The following is a 20,026-nucleotide window of genomic DNA, read 5'->3' on the forward strand; positions in this document are numbered from 1 at the left end:
AGATAAAAGGTTGGATGATGACCTAAAACCGAAAAAACCCCAAGCTACACAAATGATTACTTCTACTGAAAACCACCAAATCCAATTCCAACTTTAGAGGACTTTGTAGTAAGAGGCTCCCCTTATTATACAGAGCTTAAGATACTCTCTGTTTTTTTAAGATTGATCAAAAGCTTCTGGGAAACAACATACCGTGATGAAAACAAGAGCAGAAAATAAAGAAATTCTTTCTCAGACTGAATGTCTGGGTTCTGGTGTTTGGTGGTATGGAGGTTTTTTTTAGTGCTGTTCTGTAGAAATAGTATGGCAGTAGCAAATGCTTTCGGAATGCTCAAAACTGTCAGATCTTTATTAAATTTTGAGAGGAAATTGACCCTTGTGCTAGGAATTGAGCAAAATGGGGATGCATCGTGTATGCATCTCAATGCATTCTTGTTACAGCTTTGGTTTGTATTTATTCCCAAACTAGTTTCAGAAGTAGCATTTCTTTCTTCAGTTTGTCCTCAAATACCTCTACATTCAATCCTCTTCCTGGGCATGTTGTTGTATGATCCTGGGAAATTTTTCAGAATCTCAGTCATTCATTCAAACATTGTGAAATGAAATAGGTCATAGTACAGTAATTTCTATTTTCCTTCTTAGCTAGTAAGATATACCTACTGATTAAAAAAGAAATTTCAAGTTTTTACATAGTATATTTAGTAGTTGGGTTTTTTTTAAGTAGGGCATGTAAATAGCATCACTTTGCTTCAGTTTCTTGAGTCTTGTTTTTCTGTATTCTCATCCCATGTAGTGGGAATGTCATTTTTCTGTAAAGTTAGTTCTAAAATTAATTTGAGAAGTAGAAATTAGCAGCCCTCTTACCAATGCAGAAGTTTTCATTGCTTTCTTCAGGCTACTTTTTTATCATTTCACAAAAGCCAATTAAGGTACAAGGTCCAGCTTTTAGGATCTTTTTTTCTTGTACTCTTGTGGTACTTCTAGGAGAGAAAATAATATGCGAGTTTCAGTATTAGGTTTGGTGACTAGTTATGACCTGATTAATAATGCTTTCAAGATTTATTTACATTTGTGAGTTTTCATTCCGTGATCTAAGCAGTAGCATACAATAGGGATTTTTTCGTCTACTGATTACAATATTCTTCTGCTGTGGAAGTGTCTTTTGGGAACATTTCTGCTTAAACTCAACAGATTCAGGTTTTTGTTTTGCTGTTGCTCAAAAACATTCTTTAAGCATTGCTTTTTGGCCTTTGATGCTGTGATCATCTGATGTGGGTTTGTTTCTACCCTGTGTTCATAATCTTCACCCTTTTTGTCCACTAAAGGCAAACTGCACAGAAGTACTGAAATTGTTGCCCATACATTAATTACTTATACTTGTGGTTGAAATTTTTCCACATGACATTATGGGTTATTTTTTAATACTGGAAGTATTAAGATTTAAAAGGGTTGATAAAAGGACATCTCTAATAACATCAAAAAACACTGCAATCTGAGCTGTGTTTTCCTGGCTCTTGATCATTGATGCTATAATTTCATTCATTCATTTAGAAATGATGATTAAGACCTGCTATTTCAGGAGAACAAAACCAAATAAAAATTTCAGGGTTTTATACCAGAAATGTGAATAAAAATGTGTTTATTTTTTACTTTGCAGTTTGTCTTTTAGAGGCTCTACTTTACTATTATCTAAAGAGTGGGGATATGTGGAGGAGATCCAAAGTAGGAGAAAATGGGGTTACTTTATCAGAAACTGGAGTTCTCCTATTGGGTCATCTCCTCCACTCACCCGCCATCCTCCCCACTGAGCTTTGCATCCTTGTGATCGGCTTCCAGTGTAGTTAAGGGAGCGTGGTACCAACGTGGATAAAGGGAGATGGGTCAACCTGTTTGACACATGCATGCTTACATACAAGAAATTCAAAATTTCAATGGCTCTAAGGTAGTTGTGGCACCCTGAAGGAACTTCAAACAGTGTTTTTCTGTGGAGGAGATTTTCCAATAGAATTCCAGCTAACGGTAAGTAACCCTGCTATGCCTATTATGTAGATTCTAGAAACTTGTGTGTGTTTTGATGCTCAACAGTCAAGAGTATAACTATTATTATATGGTAATGCTACTTATTCTCTTTTGAAGGTAGTCTTCAGAAAAGTGTGGTGTTATTCAAAGTCCAAATCAGTGTATTTTACACGTTTATGACTGTTTAATTTCTGGCAGGTTTTACTGTGAATGACAGCTACAATCAACAGACTCAATTTCCAGCTGTACAGCAGCTGCAGGATTCAAGCACACTTGAATCTCAGGCTCTTTCAACGAGTTATCATCCTCCAGCTCTTCTTCAGGTTCCAAATACAGATACTATTAATGTAGTAAGTACTACTTGAAGGCAGGATTAATTTTTCTGTGTTTGGTTGTGACTTCCTTGCACCACTTCATTGGTGATTAGGTAAAACAAGAAGTCAGAAAAGTTTCAGTATTTCTTCTCTAGACTGCTTATGTTTAACACCTGGAAAATAGAAAGGTGAGGAGAGGATAAGTGCTTTGACTACAGTTTCTGAAAAGGAAGTGCATATTTTGATGCTCTAGACTTAAAAAAATACTATAATGTTGGATTGTGAGTTTAAAACTAAGGAGAGGATGTAACGTTATGAAATAATTTAACGTTATTTCATTGTATTCTCTCCTAATTATTGAATCTATATGTCTATAGACAATTTAAAAAATTGCAATTAAAATTTAAAAAATGCAATTTAAAAAAGCATTACAGATCTTTAAGTGATCATTCATGGAGCTTGCATATTGCAGTGTATGATGTATTTGCCTGTTTCTCATTTAATTAAATTTGTAAAAAGGCTCAGTTGCTAAAAGTACATTTTAATTATAACTTTTATGACATTAGAAGTACCTAGCATTAAGACAATCTGTTGTAATGTATTTACCATGATGACTTCTATGAATTGCTGTCCCTTGAAGCTTGTTTGCAAAGTGCAAATATTGCCAGAGAACTGATGTGGGTTTTAGGATCTGGAAGAGTTTGAGTCATTTCAGCCTACCAGCTTCAGAATTTCCTTGTCTTCGATTTTAAAATTTCTTGCTCTCAAGGATTATTCTGCTGTGGCTTTTACTTACAGGAATGTTCAGAAAGTAGTGAAGTTTGTCAGCAGCACTGTGTTTTGCTGCTTACTCAGTGTTTAGAATGGCTGATCTAGTTTTCAATTTAACTCCTCAAATACTGGAAAATCTAGACAAATTAGATAGATTTTTGTGGAGATTCAGGGAAGTGTAAGTGCAGTATGTTGTCTGTTTATTCCAGTTCAGTAGCTGAACACTTTTATGCTTTCCTTCTCAGTATGGAAGAGTGAGGTATTACATTGCACTCTTAATTTCCTATCAAAATATATGAAAGCATAAATTTAATTACTTGTGTTGACTGTAAATGCTGTAATTTTTTTTCTTGCCTATTTGTGAGACTGTATTTAAATACTGTGCTACTGAAATTCACTTGAGGCTTTGGTTTTTAGACCACTCGCTTGATGCAAGACCAGTCACCACAGGAAGAACTTGAATTGCACACCCAAAGGCCTCATTTTCTTGAGGATAATGAAGATCAAAGTAAGCGTTCATATAGGTATGTTACACTTCTAGCTTTTTTCACCGAATTTCCTGAATGGCTAATTATTACATGTAATTATTATGTAATTATTATGCCTAATAACTACATTAAACCAATGAAAATTATTTTCTTCTATTAGATGTGAATATTGCAACAAGGGTTTTAAGAAATCCAGCCATTTGAAACAACACGTGCGATCACATACTGGTGAGAAACCTTATAAATGCCAACTCTGTGGCCGTGGTTTTGTTTCCTCGGGAGTTCTTAAGTCCCATGAGAAGACTCATACAGGTAAACAGAGTATACCAGCTCTATATTAGCTTAACCCATGTTTGGGTTTTGTAAATGTCCTGTGTGAGTAAACTTAAACAAACAGCATGCTACTTAATTGTTTCTGTTACTTTAAGGAGTTAAAGCATTCAGCTGTAGCATTTGCAATACTTCCTTCACAACTAATGGCAGCCTTACCAGGCACATGGCAACTCACATGAGCATGAAGCCTTACAAGTGCCCATTCTGTGATGAAAGCTTTCGAACAACTGTTCACTGCAAAAAACATATGAAAAAACATCAGGCAGTCTCCTCAGCTGTAGCAGCAGCTACAGATACAGGAGGAGGAGGTAAATGATTTCATTTTTACTTTTACAGTCCTTACTATATAATAAATACAGATGTTTTGGTGGATTACATGAATGCTATAACAGTAATGGTATGAAGTCAGCTTCCAGCATGCTGTTTAGAGCTGCTGAAATCACTTTGTTATCTGAATAGTTTAAATAAAATAGTTTTCCAGGATCTGTCCAGTGCATTAAAGGTATTGTATGTGACATAGCTATTTTAATATGTCACTAAAGTAGATCTTTTATCCTGTATTACTTAACCTGTGCTAGTTATTATAAAGATAAGAATTATAAATCCAGCTTTATTTAAAATGAACTACAGAAATGAGTAGTTAGACCTCTAAAAGAGATTAAAGTCCATAGTAGTGCAAGTCCAAGCACAAAATGTAGTGGCTGTGTGTTTAATAATAAACCATTCTATCTTTTGTAATTTCAGCTGACAGATTAAACTGAACAGAGATGTGGTTTTTATTTTGGTTTGTGTTTTGTTTTGTTTGTTTATTTGTTTGTTTTACATATTAGTTGCATGTGTTGAAGATGACGATGAAAGCTCTGAAAGAACTTCCAGAAAATCTCGTCCTGGTGTCATAACTTTTACAGAAGAAGAGACAGCAGAACTTGCAAAGATTAGGCCTCAAGAAAGTGCCACTGTGTCAGAAAAAGTTCTTGTCCAGTCAGCTGCAGAGAAAGACAGAATTAGTGAAATGAAAGATAAGCAAGCAGAACTGGAAGCAGAGCCCAAATATGCCAACTGTTGCAGTTATTGTCCCAAAAGCTTTAAAAAGCCCAGTGATTTAGTCAGGTGAGGAATGGAAAATGTTCATATGTTTTTAATTTGTTGTATAGTTCACCAGAAACTTTAGGAATAACAGTTTCAGAGAACTCTTTATGTGCAAATTGAAGTTTGACTAATATTTACATAAATTTTTGTTTTTCACAGTGGTTTAAAAATGTGTCAAAATGTTACATATTCTGAATATGACTAATTCAGCTCTTTAATATCTATTTTCCTGCAGTATTAAAGTTATTATTATGAAGTTTTAGAATAAATTGGGGTTTTTTGCTCTGATACTTGTGTATAAAAGCACGTAAAAATCTGTTGGAAAAAAAAGCAAGTACATAAATATTCTTGTTCTACCTAGTGTAATGCTGGTAAAAGTATTTAATTATTCATAAAATTAATAAGATAAAAAAATAAATATTTGTACAAATTGACATAAAAGTAGAATTTCACTTGTACATGTATCCTGGAATTATTAGGCATGTTCGTATCCATACTGGAGAGAAGCCGTATAAGTGCGATGAATGTGGAAAGAGTTTCACTGTAAAATCCACTCTGGATTGTCATGTTAAAACACACACAGGTCAGTAAACTGCTTTCTTGATCAGCTGTTTTAAGTACAGATTTTGCAGGGAATGTTGTGTTTCACTGTGATCTAGTATTTGGAGCACTGTGGATGGCAGTTCTGGGGGAAATTTGGTACTTGTGACACCACCAAATGAATCACATTAGAACTTTCTGAATAAACCACGTTATTACAGCCTTCTGTAGGCTTCTAAAGCATGGTCTTAGCACATACTGTGTATGTAAGTGTCCTGAATATGTTCTTGTCAGATCTTCTGCAGCATATCAATGATAAATTATTTTCCTGAGTAAGAAGGTGGAGTTGAGGGAATGTTATATAATTTAGAGGTTAAAAAAAACCCCTATAAACATTAATGTTTGCACTGCTACGTAAACTGGAAAATAAAAGTACAAAAATTTTGAGCATTCAGCTGTTTGAATCTTGCAAGTTCAATGTAAACTTAAATATCCGTATTATTTAGATTTTTAGGGTAGGTTTTTGTATTCCCGAGAGAGGTCTGGTTTTAATAGTAGTATTTTTGAACTACAAATTTGTGCTAATCTAAAAAAGCCTTCTAAGTCTTCCCTACTTGTTTTCTTCTTAGCATTGAACTTCTGTAATAAACCCAGTCCTGAACTAATTAATTTCTAAAACTGTCTACAGTTTTGTTAAGTTTCATTATGATGTCTTTTCAAAAATAAAAAAACCCCAACAAGATAGAAAGCTTTTAATGCTGTAACGCATTGTTATTTTGCTCATGGAAGCTCCCTTTTCATTTTACTGTATTTGTACTTTCAACTGTTGTTTTGTAAGAAATAGTACTCATGTTACATTAAATTGTTGTGTAGATCAGGACAGACAGTAGCAGATAGTAAGGATAATGAAAGGAACAAAGCAGGGATTATGTCATGTTTCCTCCAGGTTCAAGCAGTTTACAAATTGTGGCACTCTGAATAAGAGATTGCATCTCTTTGCTTGCTTGCTTTAATGGAATATTTTACATTAATTTTATCCAGTTGTTTTCTGAAAGCAGAAAAACTGGATAAAAAGGAATGGCCTTCAGTACAGTCAGTAGTAGTAAATTCCTGGATTCAAGTTTCATTTTCAGTTTGCTGTCTTGATAATTTTGTTCATAACCCCCACTAGATTTTTGTTTGAGAAAGAAATTGTTTCCTCTTCTTAATTTTTTAGCTCTTTGTGGTTGTACAGACGTTTTGATAATATATAATGGAGCTTTGTAAATTTTTATTTTAACATCCTTTAACAGACTTTCCCAACCTGCTATTCATTCTCTCTTTCATAATACATGTAGTACAATTTTGATGGTTTGAGTCCTTGCTCAGGTTCTCAAGAGCTCTTCTGCTGACTTACAGCCTTGTGAAAATTGTCCATGTAAGCCATTTGTGTTGAGTCTTAGAACTGGTTTTCTTCAGTTCATGGAAAGACTCTTTCCTTTCATCCTGTGACAGCATTTTTATTAAGGTCTTTTTGTATAAAACCAGCGTAAAATTCCAAAAATCCAGATACAGTGGAAATCTGATCTTCTTTAAAGAGCACTTGCAGATTTGTGAGGTATAATTTTCGCTGCAAAAGCCACATCACCTTTTCCCTATTGTAATTCATTTTATCTTATGGGATTTTTTTTCCATGTTTTTTGTACTTGGGCCAGCTTGTGCTCGATGAAGTTTAGCAGTTTTCTGCATTTGAGCCTAGATTGCTTTTTGGAATGCTGTCTTCATCTGTGGGCAATACCTACACCTGCTAGTTCATTTGTTTTATATTGAGAGATACGTCATTTATTTAAATGAATAATAAATAAAAAAAAATTACGGTATTAATATCTGTAACACCCGTAAAAATAGTTGTCTTTGAAAATCTACTCTATTCCTCACCTATTAATGAAAGCTGCCTGGATAGGAACTTACCTGATATCATCTGTAACCAGCACTGATCCAGAGAATTAGTCTGGAGCTTTACTGGAAGATTGGAAGTTTCTCTGAGCGGTATATGGTTCTTTGTCTAAGCACTTAGCTCCTGCATCCTGATGTAGCATGAAGTGGGATAACTGAAGTCACACACTATTGCATTTCTGTCTTCATTGCTTTTCCAGTTTCCTGATAACAGTTCTTTCAGACATATTGTTTCAGATAACAGTTCTTGTTAACTTGTTAGTTGTGTTGCCAGTAGTGTGGTGTGTCAGTAGCTTAAAACACATTTAATTTTTGTTGTATTTGGAAGCAGTGCCAATTTAGTGTTCGCTGTTCCTTGATGACTTCTCATCTGAATTTGTGATCATCTTCCCTCCAAGTTTCCCTTGTGGATGTTAACTCGAAACTACTAAACTACTGAAAACAGTTCAACCGTCTTTCTTTTTTCTTTACAGATTCCTAATATTTACACAAAAGGCCCAGAACTCACAATTTCATTGCATATTTAAATAACAGGACTTCAGATGTTCTGTTTGTTCCTTCCTGCTTTTTATTGTTGGTTTTCTTCTTTCTCTCTCTCTCTCTCCCCCTCTCTCTGTCTTATTTTTCCATCCCCCTCTCCCCTTTCTCCCAAGGGGTGGGGATTTTTTATTTAGTGGGAAAAGACTGCTGGATGGCTTCCTTTGTGGCATTGTGAATGTGGTAGATGACTTTGCTGCAGCCCAGATTCCCATTGTTTCACTGGTTCATGTTACTGGGCTCTTTCTCTTCTCCATTTTTTGAACTGTCAGAGGTTTGCTTAGTTTTGTTTAACAGGAAGTGACAACAGTGCACCAGGTGAAGTAGGTTGAATTGTAGTTCAGGAAATTGATGAGAGATCCTTCTGTGTAAATGGAAACTAGAGCTCAATAGCAGGACTTGTAGAACTCAATAGCAGGCACATATTGCTCTTGTGATTTCTTTACCAGATGCATTGGTTTATTTCCCTTGTTTAGCTAGGAAGCAATATTGTGCTGGAAGGCCTAGGAATTTCAGGAGTTATAGTGCGTTTTCAGCGGCAGTGGCATGTTTTCTGCCAGGTAGTTACATTATGCTTTTTGTGAATTGTATAGCTGTGCGTATGGTTCAAGGAATAAAGTCTGTAGTTTGCTTTTATTTGTAGTACATTAAAAATTCCATTTGAGTCCAAGGATATTTTTCAGATGTTATGCACTCTGAAAAGAGAGACAAAGAGGTCTGTATATGTATAGACCAGATTTCTGTACTTCTGGATTACTTTGTGGAGTTGATATGTTGTTTTAGAATGTTATCTCACTTAATTTTTATAATTTCTTACTTGTAACCCATTAATACTGGTTAGTTAGGGCAGCATTGAAACAGAAGAATAAAGCTGCTGGAATTAAAAAGGAAATTAATGGCTAATTAAGTAGGAGCCAAATGCTGAAGAGGTCAAGATGAAACTTTTAATTCTCGAGTTTATAGTCTGTGTAGTTGAAACAACTGGATTAGTCAGGAAGATGAGATGAGGAGGGAGACATGAAGGTGGCCAAATAAGATTCTGCATGAAAGCTTTAAAAGCATATGGAGTTTTAGTAAAAGGAAAAAGTTAATATGCTCTTCACTGAGAACCTTAATTCATCTGAAAAGCAGCCAAATGATAAAGTCCAATTATTTCTAATTTATTGTGTTCAAATTAGTTTAGAATCTATTACAGGGTTTGTTAAATGGATGATTTAGTCCTCTCAATCTTTTTAGGGGTTTAATTACTTATCTTTCTGGTTTTGAAACTTTTCTAGGCCAGAAGCTCTTCTGTTGTCATGTGTGCAGTAATTCTTTCTCTACAAAAGGCAGTCTAAAAGTCCACATGCGCCTGCATACGGGAGCAAAGCCCTTCAAATGCCCACACTGTGATTTGCGGTTTCGTACTTCAGGGCGCAGAAAAACCCACATACAGTGTCATTATAAACCGGATACAAAGAAAGTTAGGAAGCCTGTTGCCCGGACTTCAACTGAGGGATTACAACCAGTCAGTCTTCTTAATTCATCCTCAACAGACCCTAATGTTTTCATCATGAATAACTCTGTTTTGACGAGTCAGTTTGATCAAAATTTACTTCAACAAGGACTTGTGGGCCAGGCTATCCTGCCTGCTTCAGTGTCAGGTAAAAATGGATGGGGAAGTGGTGGTGTGGTGATCAAGTTATGAAATTTGCTTTCTATTAGAGTTGGGAAAGTTTTGCCAAACGCTGCTTACCAAACAGGTAAGAGTTTTACTGAATTCATAGTTTGATGCACAATGGTGACATGAATAGAAATTTACTTATTTAAGAATGAAAGAAAAATATATGCAGTTCACCTAGAAGTCTCTTCAGTTCTCCTGTGGTATTGTACTGCGGAGTGGAAGAAAGCGCAGATAACAAATAGCTGGAGTACTTGTATTCTTTGTGGTAATACTTTCTTGGTTTTATTTAAAAAGAAAAGAAGTAAAACAGTTACTCTGTTTGTTTACACTACTTATTTATGTGAACAATGAAGAATGTCTTTAAGTGCACATCCTCTGCAGTACATGTGTAGTTACTTCTCCATAATAAAAAAACCCACCCATGCCAAAAGAAAACCAACCAAAAGACCCCCAACCTCAGCACAAAGCAAGAAAACTCTTTAACAATACAAAAAACTAGTAGTGTAGGTATGTATGTTAGATAATTGAGTGCTAAGATATGAAGTCTCACCGATTGACAGTGACTTCAGCTGCCTTAGCACATTAAATATGCCACGGGCCATTCTTTGACCAGCTGGCACAGAATACCCAACATGCTTCATGCTACAAGAAAGTGACCTTTTGAGAATGATCCTTGCTAATTTTTAAATTTTTTCAGGTATTTTTTGTGTAGGTGCTCACTGACCCAATGTTTGTGTAAGTGCTCAGGTAAACTTGGGACAGGGACAACTTTAAAAGCAGAATAGTGTTAAGGTGTCTGGAGACGTGCCTTGCTACTCTTAGATGTACTACTTAAATTGTGGGTCTTGGACTGTGTGTCATTTCTGAAAGTGAGACTTTGATTTTATGTGCTTTGGCATTTTTTTCAGTTCATGTCTATGATTTAGCAGATATGCCCACAAATTTGGAGTATTATATCAGTCTCATATTCCATCTTATCTGATTTGATCTAAACTGTTGTCCAAAATGAACAAATTGTTGATGTTCAGAAGATACTGATGTTATTTGACAGGTACAGTGAGTGATAAACTTGTGATGAGAAATCGTTTACTTGGGTTTTTGAACATATTAAGGTGGAGTGTTTAGCTTGTTCAGATGTCCTAAAAAGAGACCTTCTTAAATTGAGGCTAGTTATGTGGGTTTGGCCAGAGCAGGTATTTTTTGGGTGCATTGTAAACCAGATTTATTATACTAAAGAATTCTTAATAGGGAAGAATAGATGTTTTTGAAGCATCAACCAAAGGAAACTGGTTAATCACACTCAGGGTGTTTGGAGAAGAAGGTATCTGAAACACAAGATGACTTTTTCCATGTATGTTCTCAAGACCTTTTGTAGAGATGTCCTATTCAAGTTTTGGGATTAGAACCTTTTCAAGGTCTAAAGACTTTTGGATTTCAATTGCTAATGCACCTTTATTTTCATCCGTGCAAGTACAGAGGATGAACTTTGACAGTTTGAACCATGTCTGTGCTGTGCAAAATGTGGCAGTAACTTCCTTGTGTATGTTCAGGGTCAGAATTTAAATACCCTGTGTGTGTGCTGCTTTGTTTAGGTGCCACACACTCTCCAAGGAAATCTAAACCAAATTTTTCCAGATTTTTAACGCTGCTTTGGAGGGGTTCTAGTTTTGTAAGCCACTAGTTAGTGCCTAAATAGCAATCCTTAAATCACATGGAATTTATGAATTTAAAACAGGCAGTCAAATTACTTTATAATCAAATTATACACTTCAAGTTATCTTTCTTGTCATAAATGTGTGTGTATGTAGCTTTTATATTGATTAAATTTATAAAAATAAGCACGCTGAAAGAGGTAGTCAGTAATAGTAAATAAAAACATTACAATATAACTGTTTTCTTTGGTAGCTGGAGGTGACTTAACTGTGTCCTTGACAGATGGTAGCTTGGCCACTCTTGAAGGAATACAGTTACAACTTGCTGCTAATCTGGTTGGACAAAATGTTCAGATTTCTGGAATAGATGCCACTGGTATTAACAACATAACGTTACAGGTAAGTTGCTCATTGCTCCTTGCTTTTAAGTCTGTTGAGTCACTTTGACAGCTGAAAAAAGTTTAAGGAGCCTGCATAATTCTGGAAGAGTTCTTGAGTTGAGTGAGCTAGTGAGTTGTATCACTTGTACAATGTTAGAAGATTTAAAAAATAGCTGCACAGTGGGGTATGTTTCTGGTTTGGTTTTTTTAATTTTCATTTTTTTCAGGATTTTTTACCTCTCAGGGATTTTGACAGACTGCTTTAAAATATGTATTTTTTTCTTTTAATTGCATTTTGTCTTTAAACTTCAAAAGTACTTTAGCTCCCACACAACCCCCAAAAGGCACCCACCACCCCTAAAACAAAACCCAAATTATTGCACAGTGTTCTTTTCTAAGCATAAGGCACTGTGTTACTTCTCAAGCTTTTAGAGGTTGAATTCACAATTTAAATTCCCACTGGTTTATAAAAAGAATGACAGAAAGAGGTGAGATTATTGCATTTAGAAGTTCTTGAGATGTGTGAAACAATGATTTTCTTGAACGTGGTTGTGTTTGATCAGTTGCACAGAATTACTGTTGGAGGCGCCCTCTGAAGCTCATCAGGTAGAACCCCAAGGTCAGGGAAGGGACATCTGCAGAGTTGCATTGAGTTGCTCATAGTCCCTCTGTTAAAGGAGTTTTTAGGAATCCCCATAAAATGGGGACATTTCATTTCATTTCATTTTTCTCAACTGCTGAATATCTCTGAAGAGGAAAATGTCTTATCTTTAAGTATAGAGAACTGTTATTGGCTTGTGAAATGGGACCTTAATGACCCTTAGGAGCTGAAAAATTAAATAATTTCAGGTATCAATCTTCTCTCTGCTCCATGCCTTTTCACTTTCAAAGGCTTGGGGACTGTGATAAGCGTTACATGCACTAATAGGACAGTACAGAATACCAGCAGTGTGTTTACCTGGGGCTAGGCATGCTGATGTGTAACTGATCATGGTTTCCCAAACATTTTGCTGAAGGAAGAGAGGGAAAGTGAATCTGAACAGACTGGTTACATAGTCACTTTAGAGACTGGCTAGATACAGACACATAAAAACTAAATTTAAATTTTAAGTTGTTAATTATAAATTTTCAGTACTGGATGTACTCTCTATGCAGTAAATATGTATTCTGGACTTATGTTAAGGATATTCATTTAACCTGGTTTGTTAACTTCAGATTGATGGCTGAAAACTTGTTTTTCAGATCGATCCAAGTATCCTGCAGCAGACATTACAGCAGAGTAATTTACTTACTCAGCAGCTGACTGGAGATCCCACCATGGCTCCGCAGAATCCCTCCCTCCAGGCAACAGAAAATGCAGTGCCGGCTAACGTGGTTATTCAGCCCATATCAGGCTTGTCTTTGCAGCCCACAGTAACATCATCTGCTAACATGACAATAGGGTCCCTGTCTGAGCAGGAGTCTGTGCTGACAACCAGTGCTAATGGTAAGCATGTCATTGTGTGTTCAATTACTTAATTTTACTCAGGGTATTACTCACAGTGAGAAAATGTCAACCCCTGCCTCCCCCCACTCCCACCAAACACATCATTTTAATAAAATAAACTTGCAGTTCTTGCTTGAACATCTTCTGCAAATTTTACAGCTTTGTGTTACCCTTACTTAATACGATTTTTTCAGAAGGTGAATTAGAGAGTAGGTTTAGATTAGCTATTAGGAAGAAATTCTTTACTGTGAAGGCAGTGAGGCACTGGAACAGGTTGCCTAGAAGCTGTGGATTCCCCATCCCTGGAAGTGTTCAAGGCCAGGCTGAATGGGGTTTTGAGCAGCTTGGTGTAGTGGAAGTCGTCCCTGCCCATGACAGAGGAGTTGAAACCATGGAATCTTTAGGGTCCCTTCCAATCCAGGCCATTATATGATTCTATATAATGAAAATACTTAAGAACTTCCATAGTTTTGAGCAAAATACAAAAATCTCCATTCTGAAAATCTTAACTGTAGAAGAATAAATTGGATGTGAAAAAAGTTCTTACTTTCTACTGCAAGTTCTAGCATCTCCCTTTGGCTGCATCAATTATAGTATCTCAGAAAATAATGTATAAATTGCTCTAAAAAGTTTGACAGAAGTATATCAAAAATTCCACCAAAGGATATTCATGGAAATTTTTTTTTTGTTCTATCATTTTAATTTAGGTGCACAAGACATTACTCAAGTTATGACTTCACAGGGTATGGTGTCATCTACAAATGGACAACATGAGATAATGTTGACCATAAATAATTCCAGTTTGAGTCAAGTTCTAGCTCATGCTTCAGGTTCTACTACTGCGACCTCATCAGGAAGTCCTCAAGAAATCACTCTTACAATATCTGGTTTGTGTTTTTAAAAATCTTTAATGATACCAGTTCTCTATTTCATGAAGTACCTATACAGTAGCTTACAAGGATTTTCACGGTCCACAGTTTTCCCTTGGCATATTTTCCTTATATTCATCAGCTTTAAAAGATACTCCCCAAATCCACATTTGAAACCCAAACATGTTTGCCTTGAGAACACATTAGATAGGTTCACTCTTTTATGCATAGTCTCAGTTAACAGCTGGATTTTTATAGATTGATAAAGTTGGTGCTTTGAATCTAGAGAAGTAAGATCCATATTTATCTAAATCTTACTAATCTCAGGTATTTCTGTGCATGTTAGTGTCTGGATTTGCATAATCACATCTGTACTAAAAACTTGCCAAAGTGCTGCATAAAAATCTGCATGTGTAGAAGTTAGTTATGTGTTTTGGTTGTATATTCTACTTTTATTATTTTATGATCTATTGTAAGAACAGTAACAGAGTAATGCTGAGACAATTCCAGTTACAGTAGGACTTATTTCTGTTCAGGCCAAGATCTTATTCAGCATAATTCTGGAAGCACTGATCTGAACACTGGCTTAAGGCTGACAGCACCAGCCATCAGCAGTCAGACTACAGGTGCTACATTAACTATAAGCAATGACCAGCTTCTTTCTCAGGGCCCTTCACTAAATGCTCCAGGTATGCATACAATGTTTTTTCTAATTGAAAATAATACTTTGTTTAAAAAGTAAATACTAGAATTAAATGTGGAATAATCTTGCATGTCATGGTTCAGGAACTTTGAGTGTTTGGTGTGTTTTCTCACAAGCTTTAAATTGTTATGTCACTTTAAATGAACTTTATTACACACAATAGGAAAAAAATAAAAACAAGAAGACATGTCTTAAATTAGTACTTTGAGGCAGTTGCAGGAGTATTGAAGAATTATATCTATAAACTTAGGACAACAAAATCTGGTGTCTTTGCTGCAGAAGTGATAAAATACCAAATTTGCCCTATTACTCAAATTTTGAGATTTTAAATATGTTTATGAAGTTCTACCTATATATGTTTGTATACACACATGACCACCTGTGAGTGCAATACTGTGCTCATGAAGCTGCACTTAAATATAATTTCTCTGATTTTATCATCTGACTGACAACTTTAGGTTCGTGGTTAGCAGTTGAACCGATTTTCTTGATTCCACAATAGGAAATCCTAGCAATGGGAAACAGAAATTACTAAGTTCACTTAAAATAAATTTGTAGTTAAGTGTTTATGTATGTAACGGATTTTTTTTTTTTTTTACTATTTTGCATATGTTCCAGAACTTAATACAACAGGGGGAACAAACCTTCCTCCAGCAACACCCATATCTCAGTCTGCAGTTTCTGCACAGAATTTGGTAATGTCTTCATCAGGAGTTGGAGGAGATGGTAGTGTCACTTTGACTCTTGCTGACACCCAGGGAATGTTGTCAGGTGGTCTTGATGCAGTTACACTTAATATCACTTCCCAGGTAAGATGCTTTTCTAAACTGACAGATAAATTTATGTGTCTGTTTTACAGAACATAATTTCTCTTGCTTAGAAAAGAATTTTGTCCTGTAAATACATAATATTTGATATTTAGTTAATTTTCCTTCTGTCTGCCTACCATGTGAGTTTGGCATCTAGAGACATAAACTGTTGGAACAGAAGTGCCAATAGATTTTGCAAGGTTGTTTGGTTTTTTAAATTAACAGATAAATTCTACTGTTTCAAACATGGTTTGGGATCAGTTTTTGGTATTAGACTATGTATTTCATTACTACTATTCAGTAATACAGCTTAGTAGTCCTAATATATTATTTCATTTGGTAAATTTTTCTTTTCCTACTTGTGAATGGGAGAGTTGAACAGCAGTTGTGACAGTTCTTTTCACAGCAAGTAACAGGACAGAATTTAATTAGCTATCTTTAATAACAGGTGGCATTATAAGGAATTTTATAAAAATAGTGCTCTATGGACTGTCATCTCTCCAGTAACCTTACTATTAGTTTCATTATAGCTTATAACTTAAGAATTTATATTTTAAGAATTTTTTTATAAATAAAATTTATAACTTAAGAATTTTGTGGTGTCATCAAGAGCCAAAGACACATTTGGCAAATAGAATCTACAGAGTGGGGAGATAAAAATAATATTAAAAGATTACAAAGTGAAAAGGTTGTGTGGTTGACATTTCAATGTAGATTTTACATCTGAAAACTTGGGCTGTTTCTTCTATTTTCTTGGCTTAACTAGGTTTAGATTGATTTTTATTTGCTTTTTGACCTGAGTTAGTGTGTAAATGTATACAAATTAAATACTATTTCTCTTGCATGTTCTGTGATTAAAATTGGTGAAGCAAAGTTACATGCTTTCCTCTGCAGTTTTGCTCTAGGGAAGGGAAGAAAAGATTTCTTAAATAATTTTTATGATATGTTTGTGATTTCTGGTATCACAGAGTAACAAAGCAGAACATAGTTCCATTTCAGGCTTTGTAATAATTTCAGTGATAACATTTGGCAGTGTTGCTGTTTATGAATAAGATCCCATGCCTCCTGTTAAGACAAGCATAAATAAAAGTGAAACACTGAAGAATAATAATAGCTGTGGAAACACAGTTTGTTGCAAGAAATCATGGTGAATAGGTAGTATGTAAAAGAACTGTGTTTCCTGGGGAAATTGAAGTCATTAAAAGTAATGTAGAAATAGAAATAGTAAGATATTAGTAATCATATATCCTAGGTAGTGATTTTGTATCATGATTTCATGGGGTTTGGAAGTATGCTTAATCAAGAGGTTTAAATAAAGATACTATGGGAAGGCCATGCAGGAGAGCAGAATACAGGAGTTAAAGAAAGGCAATGGAAGGCTAAAACATTCAGTATTTCGTGCAAGGCTGGTAAAAATTAATCAGAACTGAATCTAGTCTTACAAACTTCCAGCTGTTGTTACCCTTAAATGGTTCGATATAAATGTAAAGGAGAAAAGGAAGGAAAACAGTTGCATTTGCTCAGATAGGGTTCTGAAATGTTTCTTTCTAAAGAAAAAAGAAAAGTACTGTTTAGATGTGAAAACTTACATTACTCCAGTCAGCTGTTTAAATGCAGCTTTTTAAATATAGTTACTCTTTTTTTTTTGTGTGCTCCCCTCTCTGACAGGGTCAGCAGTTCCCTGCTATACTCACAGATTCCAGTCTTGCTAGCCAAAGTGCATCAGGATCACAGCAAGTAATACTGGTGAGCCATACACCCCATTCAGCACCTGCAAACTCTGATGAAATAACATATCAGGTAGATACTATACATTTCTGTATCTTTTGTGGTAAAGGACTTTTATTTAATCAAAATACTGTAACAATGTCTTTTTATCTTGAATCATGAAGCCTGATGTCGTTCCCAAACAAGAGTTTTGGGAAGAGGTTCTCTGTGACTTCCTAGTCACGCAGATACTGTTTTAAGTTTTGAATTTAAAACCACTTTCATATATATATATACACATGCACACAAGAAAGAAATGTAATTAATAATGTGTTTCTTTCTACAAATCACATAATCATGTGCTCAACACAGACTGCTCCAAAAATTTCCAAGTAAGTTGGTATTTAGAAAATAAAAACAGATAAATTTTGGAGCTGTGGGGAAAAATTACCGGCAATTGGTACACTTTTTCCATTCTCTTTCTGTGTCCAAGTTGTTGTATGGTGCAACATACAGTCTTTGCAACGTCTTATGCCTTTGAATCACAATAGAAACTCTTACATAATAATACAGTTTTGGTATTGGAAAAAGTCATTCAGACTTCTTTTCTTGAAGGCAGAATGAATATTTTCAACCAGCCTGATAGGGCAAGCTCTAAATTAGGAGAAATGAGAGAGGCGGATTGTGACTCTGTTTGTTGCTTTCTATGTTACTGTAGTTAGGATTCCTCTGTAGAATTTGATATTAAAAAAGAACTAAAGAATTTGGTATTATCTGAAGAAAGTAGTTTTTCCAAGCCATTCTCACTAATTAAAACAATAATGCAGCGCACCACCATCCACGTTTATCAATTTTTTGTTGTGTTTCAGTACTTCTGGAGGTAGACCTTTACTTCCTTATGAAAATAGAATCCCCAGTAAAAAAGTTAAACAAATAGAAAATATTCTTCTCCCCTGCAGAATCAGAGATAACTTTTTTCCTGTCCTGAATGCTTTTGGCTTTGAATTTTATTTGGTGGCAGATTGAGGATCATCTGCATTCTTCGGGAGCATAAAACTGAATGTAGAAAAATATGGATTCACACACACACATTCTGTTTATGATGTGTTAAGTCAATTTGATCATAGTTATTAATGTTGTTTTTCTTAAAATTCATGTGTCATTCTTTAGAACAATGAAATAGAAGTTCATATTTACATATAACTGACTTCTTTTGTGTCAAGTAAGTTGCTTGCAGATGCTCTCCAAAAATTTGTCATATTTTAAAAAGAAACCAATGTGGATGTGCTTATGAAATTACTGAGAAATTTACAAATAGTGTATTTGTAAATTGTTACAGGTGACAGAAGTTTCCCCTAATGTGACTAAAAGCAGTCAAGCAGAAAAAGAAACTCGTGGGCACCAGTGTTTTGAATGTAGCCAAACCTTTTATTCTGTCACCATGCTGACACACCACTGCAAAGAGGTTCATGGCAAGGAGCGAATACACATTTGCCAGATCTGCAATAAGGCCTTTAAGAGGGCAACACATCTCAAGGTATTTGGTAATAACAGTTGATAGTTCTCTAAACTCCTTTTGTTTTGGACTTTCTGTGATATTAACAAAAGGTACCTATTAGCCCTTTGTCTTTGCTTTCCCTTTACAGTGTGAGAGGTGTGCATCTGAGAGAGGGAGTCTAAGTGATAATGTATGCACAGATAGAGAACTCTCTTCTGGAGCATGGAGAGGATTTTAATGCATATGTTGACTACAGAATGAAAAATGTTAATGCCTGTCATGCAAGTAGTAGTGTCAGGAAAAGATTTCGCTTACTTTATTTGCCTATGAATATCATCAATGCTAATCCTGATTTCCAGATAATCTTTTGCTATCTCAGGAAGTTACCTGCTTTACAGTCTTACCATTTCATTTGTAGATGCTCTGTCATGTAAGTACAAGTGATAGATGGAGCATTTATTTTAAAATGTCTTTATATTATTACAGTTGTCTAGTGATATTTTCTCTGTTTTCTCTAGATTATGAGCAACCTATTACTTCCAAGTCTTTAAAAAAAATTAGTGGTGTATCTAAGTTCTTAATTGTATTATAGAATGTTCTTGTTAGGAATATTGGGCTGTACTAGACAAGTGCTTTGTTCAGGCCAGTATCTTACCTATGAGAGATACTTAAAGGAAGTAATTTGAAGAGCTTTAAGAAAGGAGTAAACATATAAGTTGCCCAGAATCTTGCCAGCTTCCCAGAATTTATAGCAAGAAATTACTGGACCCAAAGGCAATGTATTTATATTCATTTATATTTATTAGCTTTTAGGAGACCTCTTCAATAGATTTCATTTCATTTTGATATAATATTTTAATGAAATATACTCTCTTTGTGAAGTTCACCCTCTTGGAGTGATGAAGTCTGTCTAGACTATTGGAAGCTATCATAAAATGTATTGTTGTGAAACTCTTGACCTCTGAGTTAGAAGAAATTTTCCAGGAAAAAAAACCCAAAGGAGTCTTGATACTTGTTTTCCTTAAGTAATGATAACAAACAAGTAAAATCAGTCTCTCTTCAGTTTGTTTTCTTAAAACTGGGCTCAGGTTAAAGATATGACAAGAAAACTTCTTACCCTAGTATGTACCTTGGGTTATTATCCATAACTGATTTTTCAGGAAGGCAGCGATTGAAGTTGCAATAAGAAGTTCAGGGGCAGTCACAAGAGACTTCGGGGCCTTGGGACAACTT

At 35.2% G+C, this 20,026-nt stretch overlaps 1 protein-coding gene across 1 annotated transcript in view; it reads left to right on the forward strand.

Moving 5' to 3' along the window:
- The window catches only part of ZNF236 (zinc finger protein 236), a 73,799-nt gene that overhangs the window by 45,013 nt on the left and 8,760 nt on the right, over nt 1-20,026 (forward strand). The window contains exons 16-29 of the mRNA XM_084207340.1: nt 2,218-2,369; nt 3,522-3,628; nt 3,753-3,904; nt 4,021-4,233; nt 4,756-5,035; nt 5,494-5,597; nt 9,304-9,669; nt 11,625-11,740; nt 12,964-13,207; nt 13,915-14,094; nt 14,613-14,765; nt 15,398-15,588; nt 17,257-17,388; nt 18,635-18,832. Coding sequence (XP_084063466.1) covers nt 2,218-2,369; nt 3,522-3,628; nt 3,753-3,904; nt 4,021-4,233; nt 4,756-5,035; nt 5,494-5,597; nt 9,304-9,669; nt 11,625-11,740; nt 12,964-13,207; nt 13,915-14,094; nt 14,613-14,765; nt 15,398-15,588; nt 17,257-17,388; nt 18,635-18,832 — 2,588 coding nt within the window. The remainder of the gene's footprint in view (nt 1-2,217; nt 2,370-3,521; nt 3,629-3,752; nt 3,905-4,020; nt 4,234-4,755; nt 5,036-5,493; nt 5,598-9,303; nt 9,670-11,624; nt 11,741-12,963; nt 13,208-13,914; nt 14,095-14,612; nt 14,766-15,397; nt 15,589-17,256; nt 17,389-18,634; nt 18,833-20,026) is intronic.

This window comes from Fringilla coelebs, assembly GCF_963513975.1.
Source record: "Fringilla coelebs genome assembly, chromosome: 1".
NCBI classification, from domain to species: Eukaryota; Metazoa; Chordata; class Aves; order Passeriformes; family Fringillidae; genus Fringilla; species Fringilla coelebs.